Genomic DNA, 21,234 nt, shown 5'->3' on the forward strand with positions numbered 1-21,234 from the left:
AGAGAAGCTCTGGTATATTCACACAATGGGATACTACTCTGCATTGAAAAACAAGGAACTCATGCAATATTATACAATATGGGTGACCCTGGAGGACACTATGTTGAGTGAAATATCTGTCACAAAAGGACAAATACTGCATAGTGCCACTGTTGTAAAATGGGACTGACATCAGGGTTAGGGGGAGACTGAGAAAGGTGGGATAAATTATGTATGCTGCATTGAAACAGATGAGGGGGAAAACTGTTTAAAAAGGGATATGTGATTAGGTATATATTGTCATAACAGGAGTCCAGAATGAAGACTGTATAGTGGAGTGGACTTGTGTGGAGGGATTGTATAACAATGAAAGAATTTTTCTTTTACTTTTCAAAGAGAAGTGTGAACTGGGGGGGGAGGTGTGGGCAGGGAGAAAAGTGCAACAATGAATGAATAGAATCCAAAGTCTCTGCAAACTTTCATTAAAATTAACAATAAAAAAAGAAAAGTAGCTAGTTAGTAAAATCTCATATGGCACCCCCCCAAGTAATTTTTGGGCAATACATGGTCCATTTGAAACCTCAGTTATCATCACTCATTGGTCTTAAGAGGGGACTGGATTGCTGGTTTTTAATATTATAAGGGTGGGTCTCTGAGATGATCTGGTCCGACTCTCTCATGTTCCACGTGGGGCAACTGAGGCCCAGAGTCACAAAAGGATTTATCCCAACTCACATAGTAAACCAGAGAGGGCCCAGATCCCAGCTGAGCATAAGGGCATTTGCCCACAGGGCCACAATCTCAAGGTCAGACTGCAGAGGACAAAGAGATGGAAGGGACTCACAGCAGCATTTACTGCCTGTGGCTCACTCATTTGAGATGCTAACCTCAGGGGGAGCTGACCTTACAAAGCTACCCCTTGGTGAACTGACCTGGGAGTGACAGGTACTTGGGACAAAGGGCAGCAGGGAGGGCATGGAGCCAGCCAGGTGTGCCTGGGCCTCTCCCTCTCATCTCCAGGCCACACCCAGCGCTGCTTCCTCCCTCAGCAGTGCTCTGGACTTGAACCCAGTGGGCATCGGCTGGGACAAGAGAATGAAAGGTCTACGATGGCGCTACACTCGGCTGGTAAGGGATCCTCTGCTCGGGGCTTGGGTGGGAAGTAGGGAAGCAGAGCTCTGGCCAGGTGGGACTCTGGACTGGGGACTGGGCTGAGTTGGACGTAGACAGGTGATCTGCCCCTTTCTGGGGACAGTTGTCAATAAGTTCAGAATGGGGACAAAGTCAGCTTTAGCTCCCAGGTTCACTGACCAGTGATGTCACCTCAAGGGAGGACAAAGCACTGTCTCTTCCTCTCCAGAGTGAACGGCATATAGAGTTCTGGCCAGAAGTACAAATCGCTAGGAGAGGCCATCTCTTTTAGGTTTGAACTTGGGGAATAGAGAACAAGAAAGTGGGGCCTATACCATTTCTCTGTATCCATCTATATGTGCCAGAAAACCTCTCCTTCCTAATAGAGACCCTGGAGTCATATGTGTAAGTGTGTATATACTTAAATACACACACATTTTCTGGTACAGAGGTGGTGCTCAGTTGATTGGATGAATGAATGAATGAATAACTAAATATACTAACATATAAGTCCACTCACACACATATACACACACACACACACCCATTGTCACGCAAACATTTTTACATACAGTCACACACATTGATACTCAAGACCATCACACACTGATTTGCCTCTACAGCTCTATTTTAAGTCAATGCACACCTACCCCTGACAAATGCACATTTTCCATTCATTTTTTCAACCTTTCACAGCGGCCAGGAAGCTGCTGGGCCTCACTGTCTTCCCTTGTAAACTGAAGATAATAAGGGGTGTATTCCTCTTAGAATTTGTTGGGAAAATTCAAAGAGATCAAACATTCACGGCAGGCAGGTCAAACGTGTGCTGTACCAATGTCAGCTGTCATTGTTGCTGTTATTTCATGTCCAAGCACACAGTCACAGCCCACAGGGCTGGGCTACCACCTGTCCATCTCTCTTGTGATCCTCAGGGCCCATTCAGGATCCAGAGCAAATAGACTGGAAGAAAAACTGGGGCGAAGGGCACATCTGATGAGCTGTGTGTGTGCATGCAGGCGCTCAGCTCATGGGCACCACTGATTCTTGGTTGCCAGGGGCAAGGGAGGAAGTGGGCTAGTGGTAGTGGAAGTGCTGTCTGCTTTCTGTGGAAACTTCCCAGCTTGCCCTGGGCTGGGCTGGGTGCTGCAGGGAGCTGGGCCAGGAGTGGTGACGCAGCCTGAGGCTCTGGGCTGAGCAGCGTGCACGCTGCTGCGTCCTGTCCTTCAACTCACCAGGCCTCTTTGCATCTGCACAGCCCATCCAGGAGGATGGCCTATCTGGGGAGAGTGAAGAAAAAGAAGAGGAAGAGGCAGGTCCAGCCTCCATCATAGTCCCTAGTCCTGAAGATCCGGTGGAAACTCAGCTTGCAGAAGCCAGTCAGGTGCTGGGCACCTCGGAGATCAGGCAGGTTCGGGCACTGTTCATGACCCAGGGACTTCAGCCCTGAGCCTGAGGGACCCACCCTCCTGTGTACTAGCCAGGCCCAGGACACTTGGAGCCATGCCTGCTCCGTCTCTGATTCACTGTGTTGTTTTAGGGAAATAATTTCTTCTCTGGATAGTCCTTCCCTTTCCTGCAGTAATATCAGCCTCACTCTCTTCAGTAAGGCAGGAGGTTAGGGAGCTAATTAAAGAAACAGATTCCTACATAGAAGCAGTTTTTGGGAAATAAATCTGAAGTGGGGCAGGAGGAAGAGGGCAGAAGAGGGGAAGGAAAGACAAGAGGGGCTTAGCATCTCTTTTTTTGGGGCTCTAGGGACCCAGGTGACTAGGAAGGAAGAGTCTTGAGACAGATCTGGGTTTGAATCCTGTCTCTGTCATAATTTCCAAAGCGAGGAAGTTGTCTCACCTCTCTGAGCAAAGTTTCCTCAATTCAAAAACAGGAACCCCTGTCTCCCAGGGCTGGGCTGATAGTAACAGAAGTTCTTAGGAAAAGAAAGTGCTCTATGATCTGTCAAGCTCCATGCTGAGTGAAAGATGTCTAACCTCAGTCTTCCTGGGCCCCTGAGGTTCTAACAGTAGAAAAAGGTGGGAGGCGTAGGGTTCCCCTGCTCACCTCTAGTCCTGTCCCCAGCTCAGTCTCCACCTCCCCCCGAGAGTCACTGGACACTCCTGGAGTCTGGCCTTCTGCACAGCAAGGGACGGCTTCAGCCTGCGGACCCTATACCGGCAGATGGAAGGCCACAGCGGGCCAGTGCTGTTGGTGCTACGGGACCAGGATGGGCAGGTGAGCTAGGCCAAGACTCAAATTGAGGCTCAGGTGCTTCCCATCAAAGTGCCAGGGGAGCCTCACGAACGAGAGGGCAGAGGTGATAAACTAAGTCACCCATATGGATTCTGATGACAGCAAGGAGACCCAATCTGCTCAGTGTCATTTCCTTACTCAGTCATTCAACACAGGCATAATAGTATCTTCTCTGGGCTGGTAGAAATGGTTTGTGATTGCTTGCTAACCTTTTTTACTTTGAAGGTTCATGTACACCCACCAGCTCCATGGGAAAAAGACTGGTGATCTACTTCTGTAAAGATTAAAGCCAAGAAAACACTATAGAGCACAGCTCTATTTTGTAATACATGGGGTCATCAATGCTTTACCATTAGGTTACCAGAACTCCTTACAGAAATATCGAGTGTTGTTGTTATTGTTATGAGCTGTCGAGTCAACTATGACTCATCATGACCCTATGTACAATGGCTATCCTGAGCCAACCTCACCATCTTGGACACACCTGACCGCACTGCCACAGTCACTGTGTCAATCCATCTCATTCAGGGTCTTCCTCTCCTGAGCTAACCCTCTTCCCTGTCAAACATGATGTCCTCCTCCCAGGACCGGCTCCTCCTGGCAACATGCCCAGAGTGTATGAGATGAGACTTTAAAATCCTTACATTGAAGGATTTTAATCCTTCAACTCAATATTATCGAACAAACTCTGGCTTGATAATAGAGTAACTGAGAAAAATTATAGTCTAGAACCATAGTTATTGATAACATTAAGTTTCTGTTTTTAAAAAGATATTCTATTCTACTGGCTAACTGGAGAAAATAAAGCAGGACCTGGATACTAGACAGCATTACGGAATTCAGTTCATTTTCTTAGGTGGTATTTTGTATTTTGGTCATGCAAAAGGAAGTCACCATTCTTAGAAGCTAAGCTGCTTAAAGAGAAATTAAGGGTCACAGTGTTTACAACTTACTTTCAGGAGGGTCAGGAAAAGTTATATACAAAGAGAGATGAAACATATATTGTAAAACTATCCACAACTGTGGAACCAAGGTCAATGTATCAGTACTTCTTAACTTTTTTGTATGTTCGACATTTTAATTATCAAAAGTTAGGGCAAAACCAACTTACAAAACTAACTCATTTCAAAAACAGAAATCTATATATTCACTAGCTTTAAATAGATGCTGGGAAAAAATGAACCAAAATGTCAATAGGAGCTTAATAGCAAGGAATTGGGCTGCCAACTGAAAGGTACATGGTTCGAATCCACAGCTGCTCTGCTGGAAAAAGATGGACAATCTCCTCACATGTGATTAACTGCCCCTGAAACCCCACTGGAGGGTCAGCTTTGAGTTGGTTCCCACTTGATGGTACACAACAAGTTATCCTGGGAAGCAAGGAAGTAACTGGGATGACTTGATCTTCCTTCTTGTCTGTCTTCTAACTTTTATACAAAAATTAAAAAATAAAAAAAAAACCCAAGTGCATTTAAGAAGAGAGTAGCAGGACTTAAAGATCTGGTTGAAGATGCCAATAAGAGCTCTTCCTTGGCGAGTATTAAGGGGCAGGATGCATGCTATGGGACCACAGAGCCTTCCCAGTTCCCAGCTTTGCCAGGATTCCCTAGGCAGGACCCCATCAGGATAAGCGTACATACCACATCTGCAGAGTGGAGGCTGCCACAGCAACTTCCTCCTTCCCCAGCTCCCTCCCAGCTGCAAACTGCAACCTCTTCTGTTTTCCAGATGTTTGGGGCCTTCTCCTCCTCGACTATCCGACTGAGTAAAGGTTTCTATGGCACTGGCGAGACATTCCTCTTCTCCTTTTCCCCGCAGCTGAAGGTAATTGCGGGAGAATGGGATCTGTGGCAACATAAAGCTCCAGGGGTCCCGGTGGCCCAAGGCCTCAATTCCATACTGGATTGCCTGGCATCTCTCCACCTTTTCACAGAAGGCAGAGAGCAGGGCAGCGGTGAGCAGAGCATCTCGCTTGGCCTGTCCCTCTTCACTCCAGGGTAGGGGTAGGGTGAGTCTCAGTAGGACCCTCATAACTAGTAAGTGGTTCTGAGAGAAGGAGGGACATAGCTCACCTGATACAAACGGAAATGATGTGGGGGTCCAAGTGCAGGTAGACTGAAGGTCTGATGGTGGGACCATGAAGCAGCAAAGGGCTGATAGTTCTGATTTTTCTAATGAAGCATGAAGTGAGAGTATCAGCTGAGAGGGAGGACAGAGTGTGTGAAAGCTCGAGGGAAGAGAAGGCATGAGATAGCCTTGGGGCGGGGGGGGCGAAGGAGGAAGCCTGTCAGGGACACAAACGTACGGTGAGATAGTGTCGACTGAGGACCAGAGTCAGTAGGCAAGTCACGTGCTTCTCTCCAGCAACATTCAGCTCCTCAGATGAAAGCATGGAGAAAGCGAATGAGAGGGTTCATCTAGGACTGGAGTTACACTTAGCTGGTTTAAACAGAGGCAGAACCAACAGACAGAGTTTTAAGAGAGTGAAAATCCAAAATGCAGCCCAAAATCTAGACTTTACCAAGACAATAGGGATGCCAGAGGGAATTGCAGGATAAAGACACTATAATGGAGTTGAAGGCAAGATACGGTAAAGAGAGATAGAGGAGCATTTGAAGTACACTGTGGAGAGAGGTGCCTTCACAAGTGAGGGCAACTTCTGGGATGTGGCCAAGGCAGATGGAGCCAGAAGCTCCACTGGTGATAAACAGGATGGAAGCTGAGGAGGGCATGAGATCCCTCACCAAAGTGCTAACAGTTGGTGACAGTTTAATCAGAATTTATGTTATCTTTGAGAATGGACTTACTGATGGTTGGGTGAGCCTGGAGTTACAGAATAGATAAACTTCAACAACAACAAAGAAATAAAACAAACAGAAAAGACTTGGCAAGCTCCAAGTTAACAGGCAGCCCTGTAGTGCACAGCTCAGGGAGGAAGCTCAGAACACCTCCTTTGTATATGTGTGTTGGAGGGGGGAGTGGGTAGGGAGGAAGTATTAGCTTTCTCCCTGGTATAACCTGCAGATTAGGGAGAATAATTCTTCCTTAAGGGGGAGATGAGAATATTAATTAATACCAGGCTTTTTTCCTCTCTGTAGAGTCCTCAATGAGATCTGCTGAGAGTTGCTGGAAGGGTACATGTAGTCAGTGAAGTTCATGAAGAACCGTGTTGTTGCTGTGTGCCATGGATTTGAGATCTCTGCACAGTGACCCTATATGACAGAGTAGCACTGTCCCACAGAGGCAGTACCTAGACTGTAATCTGAAAGGGAGCCAATGACCAGGCCATTTATTCATGGAGATACTGGTGGTTTCAGCTGAGCACTTAACCATTATGCCACCCTGCTCCTTATGACAATGATGCACTTCTCTCTCTCATTGATGCTGGGTCAGAGCTGACTCCTAGCTGACTCTTTGTTGGGTTTTCAAGTCTATAAATTGCCTGAGAGGAGATTGCTTAGATTTGAACTATCAGCAAGGTGGTTCAAATCTTTGGGTTAGCAGCACAGATCCCTACAGACTAGGCCACTCGAGTTTCCCAAGATAATGACAGAGCTTGGCAAGGTAGGAAGGCCAGGAGCCAGAGCTCAAGTCGCTGATTAATGACAGAGGGTGACAAGGAGATTAATGGGTGACAAGGACAAAGTGGGATAGTGAGATGGCAAGAGCTGCCAAGAAGCTGGGATTTTCAAAGAAGGAATGAGAATAAGTACTCCTCAGCATCTCTCATGCCAAGGTTTTTCCATTTCTGGGTTATTTAATTAATAAGGTTACTAAGAGTTAGATACTTGGCTCAGAGCATACCACTTTTAATAAAAGTATAGCAGTTGCTTAGGGAGTGCTGAGTTTTTTTTAAGAGTGATGGAAAAGCTGTAAATAGATAGGTGTGATGGTTACACAACATGATAAACATAATATCACAGAATTATACAAATCAAAACAGCAAATGTATATATATTTATAATCTTTAACAGTAGCTAACAAAAGCCAGTGAGCTGGCTGCTAGAAGATGTTTTAAACTTCTGCAAATCAGTGATTGCTTTTAGTCATACCAATCCTACGAGGTCTGTACTATTTTTCACCCTCATCTTCTAGAAGAGGATACAAAGGCATCCATCCAGAGGTTGAATAACTTGATGCAGATAGCTTCTGTTTCCCAGATGGGGGAGGGGAGAAACAATCTCAATAGAAAGTCAGTGGTAAGTGCTGTGAAACAAACAGAGGAAGGGCATCGAGATCAGACAGGGCCGAGGAGAACAGGGGGCCATCCGTGAACAGGAGCTTCTGATGTTCTCATGATGGACAAATAGGTCATTACGAGGTGATAACGAGTACAGGAAGGCGTCTTCTGTGCACAGACCCAGAAACCAGAGAGAACAGGAATCTTTAGGAAGGTCACGCAGATCAGTGGAGAGATTAGTGTTCAAGGTAGGGTATATAACCTGTCCTCCAGAAACCTTTGTGTGTTCAATGGGGATGAACTTGTGTCAGGTGCCTTGCTTTGCCATTAGAGAATTCTCCAAATCATAGACCAAGAAATCAAATCATATAGCCAAGAGTACAATCATCCTCACTCATGACAAGGAGATACAAAGACTCAAGACTGTTTGTCGCATTGCTCCCACGAGCGGGCCTGGTCCTCCTGTTCAGCTCTTCTCAGTGAACTCGTCACCACCCTGATTTCCCAATTTCACATTCTGGAATTCCAAAATTCCTTGTGACAACTTCTTGCCAGAGAATCTCTGGATGCTTTTCTCCTCGTCTCCCTAATCTTATAATATCAGAGCCTCAGGGCTGTTTTTGTCTCTTCTCTTCCTTAGTGATTTCATCTCATCCCCAGCACATCCAGGTACTGTTTTTCTGCTGGTCTCCTAACCCATATATTCCAAACTGCTCCTCAAACATCCACTTCAATCTCAACCGTAACATGTCCAAAACAGCTCCTGATTTCTCCTACCATACTTGCTCCTCTTATCTATTGTGTTCTTCCGCATTAATTAAAAGTGGCATCTCTGGAGTTCCTGAGACTGATCATCTTGGTGTTCTCCTTAACTCCTCTTTATTTCATTCCTCATCTGAGCTGTCAGTGAATGCTGATGATTCTTTTTTTTTTTTTTTTTAATCTATACCTGGAATTCACTACTTCTCACCATGCCCTTTGCTGCCATCCTGGTTCAAGCCACCAACATTGCTTGCCTGTGTTCCTGCTATACCTCCCTAAAGGATCTTCCTCCTTTCATCTTCGTCATTCAGTGCAACTGGAATGATCTTTTAAAGAGGTAAGTCAGATCATGCCATGTCTCTGCTCCAAGCCATCTTAAGCATGACTTCAGTAAATTCTGTTCAAAATCATTCCTTTCTTAGAGAACAGTCAACGTCTTTACAATGACCAAAAAGCCTCTACACTGAATGGTGTCTCTCTGGTGTCATCTCTCGCTACTTTTCCGTCTCTCACTCTATTCAGACTATCCTGGGTTCCGTCATTGTTACATGCCGTCTGCTCGATTGTGACTTATAGTGAACCTATGAACAACAGATCTGAACCTTGCCTTACCCAGCACTATCTGCATGACTTCCACCATGCCCAAGCCCATTGCTGTAATCATGTGTCAGTCCATCTGCCGGGGGGTGGGGGGGGGTGGGGGAAGGGGTCCTCTCTTCTGTTCACCATCTACCTTTTCCAGCATGATGTCTTTGTCAAGGAAGCTGAAGCTTCCTCTCACATACCCTGGCTTCCTAACTGGTCATCAAATGTACACATCTGTTCCTATCTCCAATCTGTTCCTAAACCCTATAGGGGTTTGCACTTGTTCTTTCTAGCAAGCCTTTCCATTGGATCACCATAAGACTGATTTCACTGCCTAGGAACTGTTCAATGCCATTATCTCAGGTCTTCCCTGACCTGATTGAAAATGACAATACTCTTCCCTGGGAAATTCTTTAGTGCGTGTCCACTTTGGTTTTCTCCTGACTAGTTATCCCCACCTACAAAACCAAACCCCAAATCTGTTTCTGTGGAGTCAGCCCTGACTCATGGGAATCCCATGAACTTCTCACTCATATGTTTCTGTTCCACAAGGTTTTCTTAGCTGTGATCTTTAACCATGGATTTGAACCATGTGCCTGTGGTATGGCAGGGCAGCTACTTACCACTAGGCCATTTCAGGACAGGTCCTTTTTCCCCCCCTCTTTTCCCTGTAGCACTGTTGGGTAGGATTGAACCATCGATCATTATGTTAGAAGTTAATATCAATCCTTCTGCCACCTAGAGTTCTCTATCACCATTTAACAGAACTATTTGTTTTGCTTACTTGTCTAGAGGCAAGGATTTCTGCCTTTGCGTTCACAGTTCCATCCAGTGCTTAACACAGTACCTGGCATGTAAGTGGCAAAAAATATTTGTTGAATGAGAGGAATGAATTTCCAAAGGAATTACTGTCTTCCCAGTCCATAGTTATGGAATCCATTTTTTCAGAAAGCGATAAATTATTGTTCAGCTTTGGTGCTTGGTATTTCTCACGTTCTTGATGAATTCACAGCAGTTCTTTGATTACCATTCCAAGCAGCACCACAAATTTGGTCTTTTGTTGTTGTCATCGAGCACGACACAGCAAAACAGACACCAGTTTAGGCATTTTGACATGGACAAGTTTTGACACTGATTCTATTATTCAAGTTGTACAAACCATTCTCCTCCACTCTTCAAGTTCTTCCTCCGTTACCATAAACTCCCTTCCCACCAATATTCCTATGCAATCTCTGTCAATTTGATCACATATACAGAGTTCTGAAAATAGCATCAAATTATTTTTGCCCATTTAGCTAAACTACTGCTTGATTTCAAGATGACTTTATAGCTTTCTGGCCTGTTTCAGATTATCTGAGGACAATATTTTCCAAGATCATCCAGCTTTCATGGCTCCAGAAAGCCATGGAAAGCATGGAGTTCATGAAAATTTGAAATTCTATTCTGCATTTCTCCCTAGATTTTGATCTGGATTCATTAATGGAATCTTTGGCCAAAATGGTCTTGTTTTCTTCTACATCTAAGCTTACTCGCCCTCTGGTTTTAAGATTATTTTTCTTGATCAAAGTAGAGGAAGCACTGGATGACTTGTGGATTTGAACCATGTGCCTGTGGTATGGCAGGGCAGCTACTTACCGCTAGGCCACCAGAGTGCCCTATAGGCTAAGAAATACTACCCTAAATCAATGAGATTCCCCCCCCCCCATCACTGTAAACCAAAAGTCAGTACTGCATAAGCAGTAACTTCCCCTTCCTCCCTCTCCTCTGCCACCAGTAACCACTAAAAAACTGTGGTCTTTATACATTCACATTTTCTTGTTTTTCTGTGAGTCATACAGTTTTTGTCCTCCTGTGTATGACCTCCTTCACTCAGCATAATGTGTCTTGTCTCCATCCACTGTATATCTGCACCACATTTTGGTTATCCACTCATCTGCTGTTTCCCATTTATTTCTGCTTTGAGGTACAGTTGTGACTAGTGACACAACGAAAATTGATGGACAAATACCTGTTTGAGATACTTTCTTTTCTTTCGGTATATCCCTAGGAGGTGAATTGCTGGGTCATGTTTTTAGTTTTTTGAGGAACCTCCATATTGTTTTCCACAATGACGGTGCCACTTTGCATTCCAATCAACAATAGATAAAAATTATCTAGGGATCGTTGGTGGCCTAGTGGCAAGAAGCTGCACTGCAATCCCAGAGGTACATGATTTGAATCCACCAGATAATCTGCTGGAGAAGGAGGGACAACCTCCTCCTGTACTAGTCAGATCCGATTTGACGGTACACACACAAAAATAATAAAATAAAAAAAAAATTTTCGTTGTCCCACATCTTTGCTAGTATTTTGAAAATGTCTTCTTTTAAAAAAATCTTTACTCATCCTATTGAAAGTGGAACAGTATCTCATGGTAGTTTGTCTCTCTGACAGCCAAAGTGACCGAGCATCTTCTCATGTGTTTGGCTATTTGAACATCCTCTTTGGTGAAATGTCTATTCAATCCTTTACCTGTTTTATGATTGGGTTATTGGTATTTTCATCATCAAATTTTAGGGTGAGCATTAACATTACTGGTAAGTATATTCGTTTTCTCCTGGACACAAGAGCCTACTATTTGGTCCTAAAAGCCTTCTGAGGTCCCAACTCTTCTATTTCTTAGTTGTTGGAATTGACGGAAAACCTCATAAGCAGTTCCTTACTTCATCATCAAATTTTAGATGTAGTTTGGTTATCAACTTCTTCCTGGATATATAGCTTACAGGGGTATTATCTCAGCCAACAGTTTGTCTTCTTTACATTTCTTGTAGACCTTTTGATTGTGCTTCAGCTGAAAGTTTACAGAACAGACTTTGACTCCTTTCAATCCTTTATTCACCTTTTGTTCTGTGATGTTAAGTATCATCTCCACACTGAAACAGTACTCTTCCCATCCATCTTGTGATTTTTGTTGTCATTTATTCTTCTATACTTTCCTTCCTGGTTTCTGAGTTTTATTGATGGGCAAATTCTGCACCTTTGATCTTGTATAGTTAACTATACTAAGGACAGATAATTGTTTACCTTCTAGGTCTATTGTTTGGCTGAACGTTGTGCTATAGGGGTGAATTCTCTCCCAGCTTCAAAGAGAGGCCAAGGACCACAGTCTCAGGGGTTCCTGAGTCTATCTCAGGCCAGTAAGCATAGTTATGCTTGTAATTTTAAGCTCTGTTCCACCTTCATCTCACACTCTATCTGTTGTTGCTATTGTTATGTACTATCAAGTCAGAGCTGAATCATAGTTAATCCTCTAGTGGGTTTTCAAAGACTGCAAACTGCACAGGAGGAGATGGTCCATCATTCTCACACAGAGTAGCTGTTGTACTCGAACCACTATGCTTTGGCTTGGGAGGGCAACTCTTCACCACTGGGCCACCAGAATTCCCTCCTGCTGTGTCCAGAATCTATCTCTACTTTTATCTTTTTCAAAGTAGTCAGCAGTGGTAGCTGTATACTATTCAGTCCTGGTCAAAGGGTCATGGAGGTTGAGGTTCAAAACGTCCATGGCAATTGTTTCCATGTGTCTTTTAATTTTTTTTCAACTTGGTAAAGTCTTTTGGTGATCAAAACTTTAGAATTTTTATGAGGTCCTATTTATGTTGTCTATTTGTTTGTGCTTTTGTTATACTAAACAATCTATCATTAAAAGCTAGGCTTAACAGCATTTAGTCTTAAATATTTTCTTGTTTTAGTTTGCACATTTGGGTTCTCAATCCATCTAGAATTTTGTTTTGGTCTATGGCATGATCGTTTTCCTGTTTCTGAATGTTGGCATCCAATTTCCGCAGCACCATGTATTGAAAAGACTCACGTTTCCCTATGAAACTAACTTAGCTTTTGACTCATGTAAAAAATCAGTTGACCACTGATGTGTATTTATTTCTGGAATCCCAATTCTACTCCATTGTTCTGTGTGTCTATTATTATACCAGCACCAGGTTGTTTTGATTATTCTAGCAGTATGTTTTAAAATCAGGAAGTGAGAGTCTTCCTACTTTGTTCATTTCTTTCAACATCTTGTTAGCTATTTCATGTCTCTTGCTATTCCATATACAGATGAAGATTTGTTTTTCCATTTGTGGAGAAAGGCTTAATGGGATTCTGCTTGGGAATGCATTGAAATATACAGACTTCTTTGGATAATTTTGATCTGTTAATGTTAAGTCTTCCAATCTGTAACCATGATCCATCTTTCCATTTACTTAAGTCATCTTTTCCTTCTCTCCGCAACATTTTCTAATTTTCCCAGGACTTAACTAGTGTGAGTCATTTCGTTACTAAAAATCCTTTGGTTGATTGCAATTATTTACGTAACTACTAACAGGCAACAATTCTTTTGTTGCTCTTTTAAAAATCTTTTTATTGTCTAATTTGGTCTTGAATGTTTTCTTGTTAATTCAACAAATATTTATACTCTGTGCCTACAAGAGCTAGGAATATAGCCAAGAATCAAGACAGCCATCACAGAGCTTACATTTTAGTAAAGCAAACAATGTCAGCACATCAACATAGGTGATCTCAAAGAGTGGTAAATTTAGAAGAAAACAAAATGCTGGGTGCAAGGACTAATTTCGACAGGGTGGTCTATCTAAGGAACTTCTCTTAAAGAGGATATTTGGACTGAAAGATACACATTTAGCTGTTTGAAGATCTGGGAAAAAGAGCTCTTGAGAAGGGGGTCAGGGGGGAGCTCTGGTGGCCTAGTGGCAAGACGCTGCACTGCAATCCCAGAGGAACACGGTTCGAATCCACCAGATGCTCTGCCGGAGAAGGAGGCGCAATATCCTCCTGTACCAGTCAGATCTGATTTGACGGTACACGCACACAAAATAATAATAAAAAAAAAAAATTAAAAAAAAAAAAAGAAGGGGGTCAGCAAGCATGAAAAGTCTAAAGCAGGACCTTTCCTTGGGTTGATCCTAGGACAGAAAGATAAGTGTAACTAAAAGCAAAGTCAAGAAGGGGAATGATAAATAAGAACAGAGATTAGAGCAGGTTTTCAGAGGCAGTTTATCACAGAGGAGTGTGGAGCAGCTGGTGGATTCAAACCCCATGTCTTCAGGAGGGCAATGCAGTTTCTCACTAGGAGGCCACCAGTGCTCCCTTTTCTTATAGTTGTTGATTGCTATGGAGTCGAGTATGACTCGTAGCAACTCTATGAACAAAAAACCTGAAGCCTTTCTATAATTATTATATTTTCTCATAGTTTCCAGAGGCATGTTGTTTAGGTACTGGATACCACTCCTTATAGTAAGAAGTAGAATTTTATCCCATCTGCCATGAAAATTCACAGAGAGTTTGAGATGGTGGAATTGCTGAGTTTGATTTTGAAGGCAGTGTGGCCATGGGCTGGGGGCAGGTAGCAGTGACAGGACAAGGAGACCAGTTAGAAGGCTGTAACCCAGCCAAGAGTGAAGGAGACCCAGACTGGCTTGAGTGGGTAAAACGGATGGAACAGGATAGTGGTTCCAGCATGTACCTTTGGTAGTAGAACTCACCAGACCAACTCAGGACCTGCTGGTGAACTAGATGTGAGGGCCAGCTAACTCTGTCTTACTTCTAACAAGAGATGAAGCCTCTCCATGGCCAAGTCTTCTTTCTCTCCTCTTGCCACCTTTGGAAGCAAGAAGCCTCTGAGGCTTTTAGTCTATTCTGAGACCTAAGGTGCTTTTAGATTGTGGGAATTCAGATTAGGGTGGGTTTGATATGAATTCCAGGAGAACAAAGCGAGAACTGTCAGGCCACCAGAGCCCAGAGTACCTTCTGCCTGTTGAGTTGACGTGTGAATGGTGTTCCTGTTACAACACTGCCATCCAATGGTGATGAAGTCAAACTGCAAGGGCTGGATTCCTAATAATCTGAGCTTTCCGGTCACATTCTAGGTTTTTAAGTGGACTGGAAGCAACTCTTTCTTTGTCAAAGGAGACCTGGATTCACTGATGATGGGCAGTGGCAGGTGAGTGAGTGTCTCAGGCCTCCCTGAGCCATAGGGTGGTGTATTCTAGACCTTTCCCTTCCTCACTTGCTGGGGGCTTGGCTGCCACGGGTGAGACTATGCTGGTGGGTTTTTTTGTGGTTTCTCTGGGTTTTTTTAAAAAACATGGACCAGAGTTTATTAGTGGTTACCAGAGGCAGGAGGAAGGGGAAAAGTTAAACACAGGGATAAACAACATAGTCAATAAATATTTTGGTTCCTGTATTTAGCCTTTAAATTTTTTTTCTTTTAAATAAAAAGATTAGAATGTTCTTAGTGGCCCTGCAAATATTGAGATGTTCACAACTTAAAACAGCCCATTAAAATTTTCATAAGTTCAAAAATGAATACCTGTGCAACAAAGAATGATTTGAAACCCTAAGTCTCTGTAAACTTTCATTAAAATTAATTTTAAAAATTCACAAAAGGAAAAAATATATATAAAAGATGCATACCTGGAGGTAATATATCTATATCTATACACACACACACACACACACCTCTTAAAGTGGTAAACAAAATAAACAGAAAAATTTATACTGTATTATTCTCATTACATAAAGTAGAAAACTGACAAAACTAATCTACTAAACACAAAGCAAGATACTGGTTATTAAGGGAAATAGCAGTGACTGAAAAAAGTTCTGGGCTGCATGTTATTTAAGTTCTAGACCTATGTGCTTATTTACATTGGTGTGTTTGCTTTTGAAAGGAAGCTGGTCCCATCCCGTCAACACTCCCACCACCGCCCAGCCCCCTCCAACTCCCTCAGTCCTGTGTCAATTCAACATTTGGGGGGGAGAAATGGCATGAACTCTCCCACCAAAGTGATTACAAGCTGGGACAACTTATCCTGAATTTATGTTATTTGGGAATGGAATTCCCTATGATTAGATGAGGCTAGAGAACAATGGACTAGGCAAGCTTCAAGTTTATCAGGCAGCCCTGCAATCCAGAGCTCTGTGTGAAGGTAGTTGGGTAGAAAAGATTAATCTCACCCCTGGTGTGAGCTTCAAATTTACAGGGAGTTAAGGTTTCTCTGAGGGTGAAGATGAAAGTGTTGCTTGATCAGCACAAGTTCTTTGCTCTCCCTACTGCTAGAAAAGCCTGGTGAGAGGCAGCTTAATTTGTGGTAATTCACTTCCGGGCCAGAGCCAAGCAGAGCTCTCCAGTCAAATGAAGGCTTAAGAATGAAGGGTCTCTCAAGTGTTGGGCTTTTCAGAGTCCACAGTTGGGGGCTCATCCTTCCGTTAAGTATTTCCATCTTAAAAATATTCCCAAATGGAATGGTGATGTTCAAACCACGGTACATATTTTTTAGAACAATTTGGTTTTTGATAACATAAAAAGCTCTAAACTTTAAATCATGTGGAGAACACCACCCAGAGTGCCCAACAATTCATGATGCATTGGTTCAAGAGACGCTGGAACAGGTAGGCTGTAGGCAGGGTAGACTGCAAGCTCTCAACCGCAGCAGTGAGCCATGCCAAGCTTTCGCTCTTCTCCTCAGTGGCCACTTTGGGCTGTGGTTGGACGGAGACTTGTACCACGGGGGAAGCCATCCCTGTGCGACCTTCAACAACGAAGTGCTGGCCCGGCAGGAGCAGTTCTGCATCCAGGAGCTGGAGGCCTGGGCCCTGAGCTGACAGCTGTGGTGGGGTGAGGCAGCTTCCTGTGATCACAGGTATTGGACCCTGGCTAGTGGATGCCTCTCGGCCTCCCTCCCACAGGCAGCATGGGGCAGCCTGATCTGTAGGACCGTGATCTATGGACCATGAAGCATCTCAGCATTGACTGTGGCTGTCATTGGCTTTGCTGTCACCTTGGGACCAAGACTGGAATGGAGGACAGCATAGCTATTTGGGAGAAGCAATTGTGAAAAAGTGAATGGGACTCACAGCTTGTCCATGAGGTACAAAGCCCCTCATGAAAACGACCTTGTGAGAAATGATACATGATGCATGCCAGTATAATAAATGTTGTAGACATAAAAAAAATGAACATTTTAAAGTATATCCTTCTAAACAATTCCACAGGGATATATATATACACACACACATATATAAATTAGAATCTATATGTTTTGGAAGTTATTTTTAATTTAACGGTTGTTAAACCAAGGGAGCTCTGGTGGCCTAGTGGCAAGAAGCTGCGCTGTAATCCTGAAGGTGCATGGTTTGAATCGACCAAATGCTCCACGGGAGAATGAGGAGAAATCTCCTCCTGTGCCAGTCAGATCTAACACACCAAGGGAAATAAATTTGTTTTTTTTAAAAAAGGAAAAAGGTTGTTAAACCAAATAAATCTGGGCTCAACTGAAGTAATAAAAAATATCAGTATCAGCCTTCCTTTTGCCCTGCTGTGATTCTGGGACACTAAGGGCCTTCTCTCCACCATCAAATTAAAAAAAATCACCTAAATGTTTACAAATTCATTACCTCATTTAATTTCATAAAGATGTGAAAGCAGCAAATAAGCAATGTACATATCTGCACAAAGAGTGTGAAACCTCTGTAGGGGGAATTTCAGAGATGCTGAAAGGAAAGAAAGAAGGAATTTATTTCCTGGTACAACTGGAGCCCAGAAAACCAGGAAATAAATCCCTTCCTCTTTCCATCTAAGTGTCTGCCTCCTGCCAGAAGGAAATATCATTGTAGCATCCCTTGGTAGCTACTGAACAAAGAAAATAGTTCAATACCAACGCCTCTAGCAAACCCAATGTTGTTATGTGCTATCAAGTTGGAAATAACTCATAGTTGACACTCTAGTGGTTTTTCAGAGGCTGTAAATCACTAAGGTAGAGACTGCTCATATTTCTACCCCTGAGCAACTAGTGGATTAAAACTGCAAGCCTTTGGGATTGCAGTGCAGCTTCTCGCCACCAGAGCTCCCCTGGGTACATTCCTATACATTCAGTTCTTGTGCATGAAAGTGTCAAAACGGGTGTGTGTGTGTGTGGGGGGGTGGAGTGCAACAGAGTAACAAAGGAGAACACTTTTGATGTCAAGATGGAAATACATTCACAAAGTTTTATTGCAACCGGTTCCCTCACCCAGCTGAAGTAACCAGTCATTTCTAGCTTGCAGTTCTGCATTCTCAAGGGGACAATGTTCAGCAACTCCAGAGGCTAAGCTCTCAGTCTCCCTTTTAAGAATAATAATGCAGATATTTCTTTAAACTTTATCCTTGTAAACAGCATCGTTACAACATCTGCAAAGAGTAGCTGCTTTACATGTAACAAAAAAGGCAAACAAAACAGACTCAAATGTTTCAGATAGCTCAGTGCTATAGTATCAGAACTGAAAAACTCCGGAGTAAACATAATTATCTCAAGGTAGGATATTAGAAAATATAACTAAAAATTATTACATTCTTGACCTTGTGTCTGGGCACACAGGGTAAGCGAAATCTGAAGGGCTCCCCAGTGGATCTTTTCAAGCGCTTGGCTAGGACGGATATGGCAGCAGGTCTCAAGCAGATCCCACATGTGCTCCTACGAGCCCACGGTATAAACCCATCTGTAGGGGATTACTGTGGGGGCGGGAAGAGAATGCATTCAACTATTATCCTACAAATCAAAGTTAAGCCTTAATTGTCTCACGAGGGGTTGAGTAGGGGCAATACGACAAGATGGCAAACATCTCAAATAACTATACCCTAGTGTCATAAGAACAGAACAGTGGAAGGCAAGAGTGGTCCCGACACACATGTCAACTGCTGGCCTGTGGTCTGAGTTCCTCCTGCTTGCTCTAGCTGCCTCCTCATGCCCACCTCATTCAGGAGGTCCTTGCCAAAGGTACACCAAAGGATGAGATGTCTGAACCTATGACTTCCATTCTCCACTGCTCTCTGAATCTTCATGACCATTTGAACATTACTAGCTTGGGTGTCATGGATTTCTGTAGATCGAGGGATGGGAGGGGTTACCATGGGCACAGAAGGAGGGCTCACTAGTGGTACCTACTCCACTCTTAAACCAAAGACCGAGTGCTGGGAAAATAAAGTTACTCGGGAGAATCTGGATCCCCTGGCTAAATTGTAATCTCAGCATAGGCACTGCTATTTTTGCTGATACCTGTAAGATGAAGTCCCAGCATTGAGCAGATCCTGAGGTAGGTCCCTGTGACATCCTCTAATCCCCTCACAAGAGAGATACAGACGGGAGGCCAAGCAAGGAAAGCCCTAAAACTTGGATAGTTCAGTCAGAGGAGAAAGAAACTGCCTTGGTCTAAAATCACAGCTGACATTCAAGAGCAGGCAAGTTTGGGAGATCTCTATCACTGATACTACGAAAGGTGGTTTTGTGTCTCACTTAAGAGGCCAAAGCCTACAGATCTTCTGAATCGTAAGTCTTTCACCAAAGAGCTGGAGGCTACTCCTAGATCTCATCTCCTGCTATTTACTCCAATCTGGCAGTGCAGAAGAGTTACAATGGCCAGAGAAGGTGTCCTTCACTCACCTTCAGACAACTTAAGAGGATGATCCCCACAGGAGTTTGTTTTATTTCTAACCATAGCTATCCCTGACCATTCCAATTTCAAATTGCAACATATACCCTTGTCTCATTTCCAAATCTTTAAAGAAAAATTTGTCATAAGAGTATGTTGTTGTTATTGAGTACCACTGATACAGAATCAAATCATAGCTGACCTTCCAGAGGTAGTCTTATCACACGGGAGAAGATTTGCCATCCTTCTCCTGAAAAGCAGCTCAGAGATTTGATTTGAACCATGTTCCTTTGGGATTGCAATGCAGCTTCTTACTATTAAGCCAAAAGAACTGGTATTCTAAGAAAATAGAACACTACGCAAGAAAATCTTTTATTATTATTAAAAATAAGCAATAAGCTCTTTTGTGTCAGGAAGTGTGAGGACGGTGCAGGATAGAAGAGTGTTCAGAGCTTTTGTTCACAGGGTCACTATGAGTTGTACTCAACTTGATGGCACCTAACAACAAACAACATACTTTTCATAGCATGTATACAAAGATCTGTCTATTATCTGTTTCTCAGACTTAATAATTACTTAGCTGCAGTATGTGCATACATTCAAAGTACTGGAAAAGGTTCCGGACAGAGTGGAAGGAAAATGTAAAACAAAATTAAAAAACATAAAAAACGCTCAGACTTGTTGGTTTTAGAGACTGGTGGGCCCCTGAGACTATGGCCACCAGTCACCATTACAACCTGGAGCTAAACTCACCCCGTGGCTCAACTTCCATTAAAACAACAGACACTATAAAGTGAACAGTTAACACCAGGGAGGGATTCCTTAGAACAGCCAATCATACAGAGTCAAATGGGGATTTTCTGTCCAGGGATAAAGGCAGGAGAGGGGAGGATAAAAGGATTAATGGAAATGGGCATCATGGGAAGGAAGTGGGAAGAATGTGGTTATAAAGTGGGTACTGTAATGTGTATCATAAAACAAAGTATGCATGAATGGTTCAACAGAAAGTCAATGTGTTTTGTAAACTTTCATTCAAGTAAAATGAAAATATTTATGAAATAAAAAAATACTGGTCATCATTAAATTTGTGGAACTGTGAATCCCCTAAACTACGTTGGGGAGGGAGAGGGAGAGAGATTGAACTTCTTCTCACATGCACAAAGGTCAGTCCTTAAAATTCTGCACTCTGGAATCTGGATCATTCTCGGTGGTGAACTGCATGCTGGGCTATATCTGGGCAATCCCACTTCCATATTCAAGGTGCTCTGTGTGTGTCACTATCCTGAAAGGAAGAGAGAACAGTGGGACAGCAAGAAAGGCCAGTTACATAACTGAGTGAGGGACTAAGGTCCTGTTAAGAAAGGACATATGTCCTTTTCTTATAGTATAGTTTATTTTGTACATAGTTTGGGTCAAACTACACACATCATTCTACTATCAATTCTTAAACAAAAACATGAATATTTCTGTCTTGTGCTGAAAACACTTCAATGACTCTTCATTGCTATTGGTTTGTAAGATTATGGGTAATGTCTTAGTCCCTTCCCAACCTATGTTCCTTCCTGAACACACCACTTCCTTATCTTCTATCATGACCCAACTCTGCTGCTAGTTCAACACCCCAGCTACCCTGTGTCCTTTATCCTGCTAACTCCATTACATACATCCTTGGGTTCTCAGTATCTAAATATTTTTTTAACATCTAAATCTTTTAAGGGCATCTTTCCTGACTAACCAAGGCCCTGCTTGAACCCTGCCCCCTCCTTTCTACTCCTCTAAGCCTCTGCACTCCTTCATCATGATACTCGCCACACCAATGAAATTGTTAAACATTTGTGTTTATTGTATGCACCTAGAGAGAAATACATGGAAATAAAGAACTGTCATGTTAA

The 21,234-nt window shown here is 43.1% G+C and overlaps 1 protein-coding gene across 1 annotated transcript; it reads left to right on the top strand.

Moving 5' to 3' along the window:
* Positions 1-1,074: 1,074 nt before the first annotated feature.
* TLDC2 (TBC/LysM-associated domain containing 2) lies at positions 1,075-16,540 on the top strand. Its single transcript, XM_006881504.1, has 6 exons — positions 1,075-1,107; positions 2,366-2,518; positions 3,184-3,336; positions 5,083-5,178; positions 14,803-14,876; positions 16,405-16,540. Exons 1-6 carry the CDS (start codon positions 1,075-1,077, stop codon positions 16,538-16,540), a joined length of 645 nt encoding a protein of 214 aa, XP_006881566.1.
* The last annotated feature ends 4,694 nt before the right edge of the window (positions 16,541-21,234 follow it).

Source organism: Elephantulus edwardii, unplaced genomic scaffold (genome assembly GCF_000299155.1).
Source record: "Elephantulus edwardii isolate Elephantulus edwardi_28Jun2011 unplaced genomic scaffold, EleEdw1.0 scaffold00015, whole genome shotgun sequence".
Classification (NCBI taxonomy): Eukaryota; Metazoa; Chordata; class Mammalia; order Macroscelidea; family Macroscelididae; genus Elephantulus; species Elephantulus edwardii.

Excerpts from the sequence above, each read along its gene's own strand:
- TLDC2 (XM_006881504.1), top strand. The coding sequence starts at position 1,075 with ATGAAAGGTCTACGATGGCGCTACACTCGGCTG. Across the intron at positions 1,108-2,365 it reads GATGGCGCTACACTCGGCTG|CCCATCCAGGAGGATGGCCT; the intron begins GTAAGGGATCCT and ends GCATCTGCACAG. Across the intron at positions 14,877-16,404 it reads CTGATGATGGGCAGTGGCAG|TGGCCACTTTGGGCTGTGGT; the intron begins GTGAGTGAGTGT and ends TCTTCTCCTCAG.